The 11,531-nt window shown below is 31.8% G+C and overlaps 1 protein-coding gene across 1 annotated transcript; it reads right to left on the bottom strand.

Moving 5' to 3' along the window:
- Positions 1-3,094: 3,094 nt before the first annotated feature.
- LOC139528034 (lipase ZK262.3-like) lies at positions 3,095-9,350 on the bottom strand. Its single transcript, XM_071323818.1, has 2 exons — positions 9,276-9,350; positions 3,095-5,596 (listed from the first exon to the last, which is right to left on the bottom strand). Exon 2 carries the CDS (start codon positions 5,564-5,566, stop codon positions 4,298-4,300), a length of 1,269 nt encoding a protein of 422 aa, XP_071179919.1. The 5' UTR covers positions 5,567-5,596; positions 9,276-9,350; the 3' UTR covers positions 3,095-4,297.
- Positions 9,351-11,531: the final 2,181 nt, after the last annotated feature.

Below are 11,531 nucleotides of genomic sequence, written 5' to 3'. Positions count from 1 at the left end.
AAAATTTTGCAACGCATTGTGAAAGTTAATTATAATGTAACATTGTAAACAACATTACACTCTTGATTCATATTCAACTTTTAATTGGTCGTGTTCGTATTTTTCTAGGGCATGCTGTATCACTAGTAGCAGAAATGCTCTTACCTTTTAAATGGTGTATGCTTTAGAGTATCTTATCATTTGGAGATATATGCGTCATATGAGGTACTGCACAAATTCGATTTGCAGAAGGTGGACGATAAGGAAAGGTAAAAGAAGGTCTCCCACAGGTGAAAAGATCCTGGTCATCCTTCTAACTAATCATTACAATGGCTTACTTTTGGACGCTCGCTATTATTATTTAGTGAAACATCAGTGTATAAAGCTGACAACTGAAGGATTGAGACGTGTTGGCTTTTTGGGGCGAAAGAGGAGATTTTTTTATGTCGAAATGTGTTATATGCAATGAACACCATAAACATTTCAAAACATAAAATAACAGGCTCTCACAATTGCAAGTTAATCATTTTCATCTTTAGATTTGGTACCTTCGGACCATTTCATGTGTTATCTCGGAAAACACGAAGAGGTTATTATGAAAATAGTAAAATGTGGACTGTTACAGATAATCTTGAGCCGCAAAGAATTTGTCAAAATCATCACCAATCCATCTATTTAAACCAAAATAGTTGTATTTTAACTCTTGTCTTTGAATAGGGCTACACAAACCCGGTTTTGTACTTTCTCATATATTAAAGGTTACGGTTTTGTTCTAAGTTTACTAACTTATTTAACCTATTTTCCGTATGTTGTCTAAGGAGATTATCTTTTTACAAATGAAACACTAGTTTTGGTTATGGCGTGTTAAATGGAGATGATCACCTGTAATTTGAATGAGAAGTACGATCATGCGCTGATCATGGGATAATGTTGGAAAATTCAGCTGCTAGTTAGTCATTGTCAATCATCATCAGCGTCTAAGCAGAGAGTTGATGAACCAGAGATGTGTCAAAGAACGTCTCGTTCTAAAAATAAGTTCATCGGAAAATACCAAGACCTTTTTGATAAATAATCCGTATCAATTTTAAAAATAATACACGATGGTATTGAAGTTTAGATTCTAGGTATTTACGTTGTTTATAATCTTAATTACGTGATATAGTGATCTTTTATATGTATTTGTATTTATTTTATTGTTTAACATGTTTAATCTATATTCGGAAATATTAATTTGACTGGGCCCGATATTTATACATCCCGCCATTATTATTATGCTATGTTAAATTTTTATACTCTTGACTTTTTTTTTTTTTTTGTAATATGCATTGTCTAGATGCCTTTTTGATTTTCTTTGTTGACCTACTTATCTGTTTTTATAGTGATTAAGATAATAACATAAATAAAATTTAGAATGGAAATGGGGAATGTGCCAAAGAGACAACAACCCGACCATAGAAAAAAAAAAAAAAAAAAAACAACAGCAGAAGGTCACCAACAGGTCTTCAATGTAGCGAGAATGTTTACTGCTGTACCCTTTTTTGACATTTATATCCATTATGTCTGTTTATTTTGGTTCACACATTGTTTTCCATATAATGAAATTTTATAAGACTGTCATAGCAGTGAAAGGTTTTAATTAGCCAGCTATTAAACCAGGTTTAATCGACCATTTTCTGCATACGAAAATGCATGTACCAAGTCAGAATATGACAGTTGTTATCCAACTACAATAAAGTACAGAAAACTTATCATCTGATAAAGTTCATAAAATATGTTATCCAACAAAGTACAGAGAACCTATCATTAGATAAAGCACAGTTACATCCAGTATTCTGTCATCTGATAAAGTACAAAGCACCTGTCATCCAACAAGTACAGAAAACCTGCGTTTTGCGTTACGCCGATTTCTTCTATCACTTGCGCTAATTTTCTCTTATTTGCACCGATTGTGTACATGTAGGTTACAGGTGTTTGCTATTTTTTATTCATTATTAAAAACCTATTTCGTTAGCCAGTTGAACACATTAAATGAATAGTCAATTACAACTTGTTTATATCCAAGGGTCGGTGAAATCAGAATTTCGAGCAAGATAAGTAAATTCAAAAGAAAAAAACACTCTGTGTATAACATTCACTTAAATCACGGAGTAAGATTCTATTTACAGCATTCAAAAACACTTGCATTCAATAAAAAAACCAGAATACAATGAATTATTAATCTGTTCTTGCCAAGTATTTATATACTACAAATATGATGTATTCCTTCCTTATATTTCATAACTTTTATACTTTTGCATATAGAGGCGGGCAGTTCGAGTGTTCTCATCTTGGCATAAGAAACGGACTTGATGACACTCATAAAATTATATGTAAGGATGGTGCGAATAGAACTGTCTATTGTAATGCAAATGAAACAATTCTTTACTGTCATATGTTCTCTAACAATTTTCAACAGGCGCAACTGTTCATAAATAAAGTTCATAACGTGAAGTTGAGCATAAAGTGTACTTACTTTGTAAGAATACATGACATTTGTCATTAGAAGGAGCGTCAGACAAAATGTTAAATGTGAAGCAGTTCTCGATCTCATCTAGGGGAAGGAATGGTAGCCCCAAAAATTGCTAGAATGTTTACCAGTGTCACTTGATCTGGCTTTATACGAGGTGCTTAGCCCAACAGACTGAATTTTCCTCCGTAAGTTCTGAGCCAGATGAAAACGACAACAGTTTATTTGCAGGGGACAACAGTTATATACATGTTATGATTGCAATTCATATCATACATACAACTGGCTAATGGAAGAAGTTGATATTGATAAATAAAAAATAACATTCACCTGTAATTTACCTGTCCACAATCGGCGCAAATGAAGGAATAAAATCGGCGATAATGAAAGATCAAATCTTTAAAACAAATCGGCGCAAATGTTATACGCAACAGAATACCTGTCATCTGATTAATTACAGAACACCTGTCATCCGTCAGGAATATACAAACATAGCTGTATTTTGAAATTTTGAGTTACAAACAAAAGCTCTTCGTAAATTTCACTAGTTGGTGTTATGGAATATATGTTTCACAGATGACAACGGATATGTTCCGCCGAATATGACCTACCGAATAAAACCTATCAACGGGTTTGTACTAACATGAGCAACACGACTGTTACCACATGTGTAGCAGGCATTCTCACTCTTCTGGAACACCCGATATCGCCCCTAGTTTTTTGTTATGTTCCTGTGTGAAGGTGTTTAATATTCCATATTGTCTATTGTGAACTGTTCTTTGTCTGTTTGTCTTCTTTCTTTTTAGTTACGGCGTTGCCAGTTTATTTTAACTTATGAGTGTTAATGTCCCTTAGGTATCATTCGGCTCTCTTTATCAACTTCGTAATACAATTGGCATTTATTTGACCAGTTAAAGTCGGGCGTCACCAAAGAGACTTTCGTGTAAAAATCGCGGATCTGACGTACAAAATTATAAGCCTGTTATCTTTGATGGTATTTTGACACTGATGCTGATAAAACGTTCTCAATGTGTAAACTAGGTTTTGGGTATAGGTTGCATGAAATGCAATCGAAACCCTAAGGTACTGACTTGATATCTAAATCTTCCAAGGTTGATCAGTTCTTGTCCTAGTTCAAACGAAATAATGCAGTGAAGTTATCTTCGTTAGATCATATCCAGTCAATGTCAAGCAATTACTTTATGATATGCTACACTTAGATATTCAAGTGACAATTTGATGTATATATATAAAACACCAATTTATTAAGAACAAATATCTTTATTTAAATTTTTTATGGTACATAAAGATGCGACAACAAAGGTTAAAACCATAAACAAAGGAGGATAACTCCAACTCAAATTCATGATTTGTCTAGCTAAATACAATTCAGTGTTATTATTTATTCATTTATGAAGACAAATTGTTGACCGCACGATGTCTTCTGGTTTATGTGACGTTTCATCATGTGCCCTTTCGCTTCAATAATAGAAGCATGGAACTTGAACTAAACCGTTTGAGTCCTCCTGTTTTCAAACAATTTAAACTAATTGTTTTCAATGTTTTGGTTTGGCACAATCCTGATGGGAATAATTCTAGAAAATGCTTCGGACGCACTGAATAATAAACAAGATTTTGATCGATATCACTGATGCATGCTGAACTGTGACATATCGAGAACATTAGATCGGAAGTGGATGCTTTCATAACATACTTGTATATTTGTCTGATTTGTAGGTTAAACTATTATAGTTGTATACAAACATCGATAGATATGCAGAAAAAATCATACGAACAAAGATAATTCCAGATTTAGTTGAAAATCAAACATTTGAGCAAAATTAATAAAACTGTGGTTTTTACCCGTCCAGTTATTAACAAGGACATATTGGTAGTATAATTATGACCAGAAAAATCAGGATTGTTTATTCTGCTGCATGTGTTGGTTTTGTAATGATTCCACATTCCAGAATTTATTGATTTTTGTTTACGGTCAACAATGCCTTTGCAGTAAGTCCCTACTGGCATGTCAAAATATATTTTGTGGTCTTCAATACCCGCTTCAATTAATTTAAAATCGCTGCCACAATCATTATTATCTGAACCAGAACAGATAACAAAGTTTGTGTCCGTGGGGAGCATAACTTCTGATGGATAGTAGACTTCAGTTCGATGATGATATGGTCCATTAGTTAACCCAGTGCTTATAGGATAATGTGGTACAGGATCATTACGGTGGACCACTCTCCAACTGTTATTAACAAGTCTGTTATGTTCTATTGCATATTGACGATCTCCGACTTTTGGCATACCAAATGTGTACAATGCCATTTTTTCTTTTTTGATCAATCCTTCATACACAAGTTTGGCACTAGCTATTGAAGCTACGGCACCACCAAGTGAATGGCCTGTTATCCATATATTATAATCTGAATAATTTGAAAGTAGATCGTGCATACTTGCTTCAACGCAACTGAAAAGCTTGTCATGAACCTGTTTGAAATACTTTTGGACTTCACCAGAACCAGTTCCAGCTGACACTTTAGATTTAAACAATACTGATTGAATTATATCCAACAACTGTGTAAAGACAGTTGTACCACGATATGCCAAAAAAATAGCCTTATTTCTATGTGATATCATTACAACAGCTAAACATTCCTTATATTCAATTAAAGGTAAATCTTCACAGCGAGTACCAATCCATTCGACAATTTCATAATCATCAATTCCATATGAGCTTAAACATCTCCGTGCTCCATTTGGAGTATCAGCATATGGAATAGTTGAAAGTCTTAGAAGGTTATAAGAAGTTTGAGGATTGTAGTCTCCAACAACATCAAGTTTAGGACAACTCGCAACGTCTTTGATTACCTGATTCTTGTTGCATGGATTATAAGGAGGGACAGATCCAGTCGCGTGACATTTGTTGTCTAATTCACACCATCTGCAGTTTGAAATCCAAGATGACTGCTGAACACAGTATTCACATCCCTTGCTGGTATGTTCAATGCATTTAGTTTTACCGTTTACATATTTATCTAAAAGTAGTATCAAAGTAAGGAGACATACAAGTCCCATACTTCTTAAGTTTAATGAAGTCACCGGTGCCTGAAAATACAAATAATTAATATATAATTATAATAACTTTAGTTGATTATCATGTGTATATTAAAATAAATGATGTGGTATGATCTCGAATGAGACACAACTGCACCAAAGACTAATGGAAAAAGGTGTAAAAACTACCTGATCAGTGTACGACCTTCAACAATGAGCAAATATTCTATGGTAAGCTATAGCTAGATAACGTTTAGACAGATAAAATATATAGATATTCAAGAACTGATCGGTCAATCTATATGTCACCCTAGATCTTCCACAATCTTTATTTTCTTTCATAAACCAAAGCTACCAAACGAAAGACATCGGGCTAAGAATTTATGCTGTTCTTTCTTTTAATATAAGCTTCCTTCAAGACCAAATTGCAATCCGCACGATTTCTTTTATTACAAAGCTCGGAAAAAATACTCATACTTAGATTACTCACTTTTGAAATAATATATATATATATATATATAAAATTACCCGGGATAATAGCTCTTTCTGTTTTAAAGTGATTTTTTTTCGATAAGAATTGAAAAATTTAATTTTATGTTTTTACATAAATAAAGACAACAGCAGTATACTGTAGTTTAGCCATGTATATATCTGATATATCTTGAAAAGTAGGTCATTGAGGTATTAATATTCATGTTTTGTAAAATGTGAAGCAATTCAACGAGTGATTTTTCTTGGTTCGCAATATGTTCTTAACATGTTAAAAACAATAATATAAATATTGAAAGTTATTGTTTTCTTCGAAAAGCATGTAAGAATGGCTGCTTAATATTTAACAACAATTAACCAATCAACAGAACGTCTAACTATGGTTTAATTTGTTCATTTCCCTTTTTATCTTATTCTCAACTTATCATATAACATGTTCAATAGGTAGTTTGAGTTAAATACATTTGCATATACATATATGAAAACTAGGAAGTTTTAATTTTTGAAGTATTGAGGAAGCAGCATCCTTTGTTATGATAAAGCTCTATTAGAAACATCACATATATGGTTTTAAGGAAACAGACAAAATTATAAAGCATGACCAAAAAAAGTAATTTGAGAAAAAAACTAATAGGAAACCGGAAAAACTGTAACTTTATTTTTAGGTTAATAAGCTTAAGGATGATTGTAAACAGAAACTGACACAAATGTCATGATTAAAACTAAATTAAAACTAAAAAATATTATCATGAAATCTCTGAAAACAGGAATCCGGAAAATTTGTCTGATACAATGCATTAATATTTTTGTCAATATTTTCTATAATATAAAGTCAATAAGTTGAAATAATATAAATCTCATTGCAAACAGTATCAAAATATGTATTGAAGCCAATAAATTCATCATAGATACCGGGATTGAAATTTTGTATTTGCGCCAGACCCACGTTTCGTCTACAAAAGACTCACCAGTGAGGCTTGAATAATTAAAAGTTAAAAAGAGCAAACTAAGTATAATGTTGAAGAACATTGAATACCAAATATTCCTAAAAGTTTTGCCTTATACAGCTAAGGTAATCTATTCATGAGGTAGAAAAGTCTTATAATTTCAAAAAATCGACGTCTAACAGCTAATGCATAATTCATGTCAATATAAAGTGCTGAATTCTTGGCTGGTGACAAAAGCTTTCTTGTAAAATATATATTAAAAACATGTCATGGATAGCAACTACCAAGTTCCTGTTATTTATACAGGCATTTTCGGATATAGAAAATGGTAGATTGAACCTGGTTTTATAGTTAAACCTCTCACTTGAATGACAGTCACATAAAATTCTATTATATTGACAACGACGTGTGAACAAAAGCAACAGATATAATAGGGAAAATCGCCAAAAATAGGGGTACAACATCTAACTTTGTGTTATTATCTTTAGACAAATCACGTACGAAATGTAAGCTCTATTCAAACCCTTAAAACATCGTTTTTACACTAAATCCATTGGATGTTGGATGTGTACGGATTGATAATTTAGTCTTAGATGCATGATTTTTTTATTAGTTGTTAGTGGCTTTGAACTAGCTGTCAGATAATTGCGAGTACTCTCAGATCTGTTCCTAGTATCTCTTTGATTTTGGGATGTACAAGTACCCGGCCACGTCCACTTGCATTTTTGTCGATTTAATGAAGTTAGCCTTTTTCAACTGATTTTTATAGTTCGTTCTTATCTTGTGCTGTTATACCACCGTCCCAGGTTAGGGGACATTTTGTATGTATGTGCCTGTCCCAAGTCAGGAGCCTGTGGTTCAGTGGTTGTCGTTTGTTTATGTGTTACATATTGATTTTTCGTTTATTTTTTGTACATAAATAAGGCCGTTGGTTTTCTCGTTGAATCGTTTTACATTGTCATTTCGGGGCCTTTTATAGCTGACTATGCGGCATTGGATTTGCTCATTGTTAAAGGCCGTGTGGTGACTTATAGTTGTTAATGTCTGTGTCAATTGGTCTCTTGTGGACAGTTGTCTCAAGAATACGATAAGTAATCTAAATCTCAGTTTAAAGATATCAGAGAAGAAACCAATGAACGTCAAAAATTTTGTAAAACAGACAACTGCATCTTCAAATGAATGACTTCCTTCTCTAATATAAATAAAAAAGTATAATTCCTCATGCGAAAACGACCATTCAAAAGATGTTCTTAGACATCATAATTTATAAATGACAAACACGATCAATGAGTACTACTAGAAGATGAACCATTCAAGCAATTCAAATGACAGGAATGAAACACAATTGTGTCAATGCTAGTAATAGTTAGAAATATTTAACTATAAACTGATGATTAATTAAAAAATATTAAAATAAAATGTGCAATACAAATGACACCTTAAGCGGATAGCTGTAATACTATCCCATTTCTCAAGGGAGAATTTGAAAAATATCAATTATTAGTTATAATTCTAACATATTTATACTTTGATATTCAAATATTTGCAAAGACCTTAAATTCAGACTATCTATAAGTGTTGATATCATACTTTGACATTCAAATTTAAGGGGCCAGCTGAAGGACATCTCCGGCTGCGGGAGTTTATCGCTGCATTGAAGACCCACAGGTGGCCGTCGGCTGTTGTCTGTTCTATGGTCGGGTTGTTGTCTATTTGACACATTCCCCATTTCCATTCTCAATTCTAAATATCCTCGAATGCATTCAAAATCAGACTTTCTGTAAGTGCTGATATCGGATTAAGATATTTTTGGTGAACAAATTGCGAATTAGAAATTTACATTTTTATTTCATTTCACTGAATACCTCACATTTGATCACTTTCGTCTTGTAATTTTTAGTTAACTTTATATTAACCCCATTAAACTCGCTGTTCAGTTGCTTTTATACTCCGTAAATTTCGACGTGTAATCACAACAATTTTATCCAATATTTCAGCTGTATTTGTCAATAACTTATTATGAAACTTAACAATCGTCAAAACCAACCGTTTTCGAAAAAAAAAAAAAAAAAATCCACCGTAAAATTTCACATTAGTGATATGCTATGTTTGTTAATACAGTTACACAGTATTTTAAATTGAAAGTCATATATTGTACCGTTAAAATCACATTAAAATATGAATACCAATCATATAAGAATAATACCAAAGTTATACAATTTTGTTTCTTGTATAAAGCTCATTTAAGGGTCTAAGTAGATTTATTAAAGAAAACAAAAAAATGTTAAACTTACTTTGAATCCAAGGAGTTGACTATATATTTTCTTCCTATTTAATAAATATAAATGTTTCAAATAAGGAAATATGTGAAAGATTTTCTTAGGGAAGTTATCCGTGTAAGTTTAAAAGCGATTAAAAGTAAATCAAAATAAAAACTGAATCATTTATTAAGTATGCCATGTCAAGAAAGGAAATATTTTTATTTGATAAAATTCTATATATATTGTTTGTGTCTTTATTTTTGCTTTTAAATTCTTAAAAGACGTATTTGCAAGAATGGTATAAAACTAAAGCAAGGGTGAATAGGAACTTCGTTATGTTGTCTAACTCAAAGTTCAATTCTGATTATGCCTTTTAGGTCATCAATTACGACCCGAGCTTATATCGCAACATAATCGCGTATGGCATTATTATATTACTTTATAAACTTAATATATTTGTTATTATCTTTAAATGAACAAACTTTAGAATTTATTGTCACTATATTTTGTGTTTATATATCTATATCTATACTTTTGTTTTGTCTTTTTGTCGTTTATTTGCTATGACATTATCATTTTTTCGACTATATCTCTTTGGTATCTATCGCACAGCTGGAACACGCACCAACTCATTTAAATGTATTAATAGGAGTAGTATATAAGTATATGTAGGCAACAAACGATTTAACAGGCTAGCCTTACCAAAACTCACTCGATCCGAATTAAAATTAAGACATCGAAATTTCAAAGTTTGGATAATACACCTTATAACCATTATAATTTATTGGGGTTCGTGTTGTTTATTCTTTAGTTTTCTATGTTGTGTCATGTGTACTATTGTTTTTCTGTTTGTCTTTTTCATTTTTAGCCATTACGTTGTCAGTTTGTTTTAGATTTATGAGTTTGACTGTCCCTTTGGTATCTTTCGTCCCTCTTTTATTGGTGCAGCAAATGCAAAAGATAACTGTTCCGACCATTGTTGTTTCAATATAAGACGTAGATATGGTTTTTTTTTCCCGCATTTTCTCGTTATAACAGTATTTTACGGTAATAATTGATGTTTCTCTTATTTTTTATACAATATGCCATGTATTGTTTTTTTATAAATCTATAAATGAATCAAATTAGTGTGGGCTCTGGACAGCTTTTTCAAGAAATTTGAGACGTCTAAACATGTGACAATTTTATATGTCAGTCACATGTATAACATTTTGTTATAGGTACATATGCACTCTGTCACTGTACTTGTACTTGTAAGCCACACAATAATCACAAAACTCATTTTCTGTAAATATTAATGCAATGGAAGCTTTTTTTTTATACAAATTTCTATGTTAAACTGCCGCTATTCAGGATGTCCTAAGTGTAATGTGAAAGGAAGCATGGTCAAAAATCAGTAATGTGTCAGATTGAAAGAAATGATAAAAATGATACTTGCGAGTAATTATATTTAATTTAATGAAAAGCAAAAGTATCCTCCCAATTTTACATTACATTTTGCACATATTTCTCCTAATAAAGTGTAAAAATAGTATGGGAAGTCAGAATTACCTCCTTTTGACATAGTGTATTTGTTTGGCTATGTTCCCTATGTTAAGTTGTGGATCACGTTGTAAATAAGCATTTTTCAAGTCCATTGACACTAGAATAATCTGACCGAATGAAGATATTCATTTACTTTCACATTATTAATTTCGTTTCTTCAATTGAATAAAATACTAGACAACTTTTCAAGATTGCATACCTTTCATCTATGCAATTAGTGTTGAAATGTTGGTAAATGGATTTCTGTTAAATAAGTGCATTTAAATATTCAAAATTGCTACTTTAACTATCCCACTTTTTTATATTCGGCATTTTTTTCTACTTCAGTTTTGGTTGTCTAGTTTTGGTGAAGAAACCATCTTGATGTTGTGGTACACAGAATTTCTGTAAAATGATTGCCAATAAAATTTTGTGAACTTTACAAGTAGTTTCTAGTTAAATGAAATATATTTTTTTTTATAATTCTTTTTGTTGTATGAAACTGCCCAAAAAACCTTTTAAAAGCCTTTGTGTGGTCTTTTCAGGGTATTTATTAAAAAACTTCCATTTAAGGCGAATTTAACTGAAAGTACATCAAGACTTTAGTTTTATCTAAACTAACTAGGGAAAAGTAAATCACTTTGTAGCGCCTATCAAGTATGATAACAACACATTAATGCATGTTTGCATAAAGTGTCAGTAAGTGTCAGTAATTGTAAGGATCCAAAGGACTCTTCTGTTCACTGAATTATTGTCATAGTCTAA

The sequence above is a fragment of the Mytilus edulis genome, chromosome 6 (assembly GCF_963676685.1).
Source record: "Mytilus edulis chromosome 6, xbMytEdul2.2, whole genome shotgun sequence".
NCBI classification, from domain to species: Eukaryota; Metazoa; Mollusca; class Bivalvia; order Mytilida; family Mytilidae; genus Mytilus; species Mytilus edulis.
Note: the sequence above shows the minus strand (reverse complement) of the source record. Positions and strands in the feature narration are given on the sequence as shown.

Bases quoted from the DNA above. Each gene is read 5' to 3' on its own strand.
- LOC139528034 (XM_071323818.1), bottom strand. From the start codon at position 5,566: ATGGGACTTGTATGTCTCCTTACTTTGATACTACTTTTAGATAAATAT.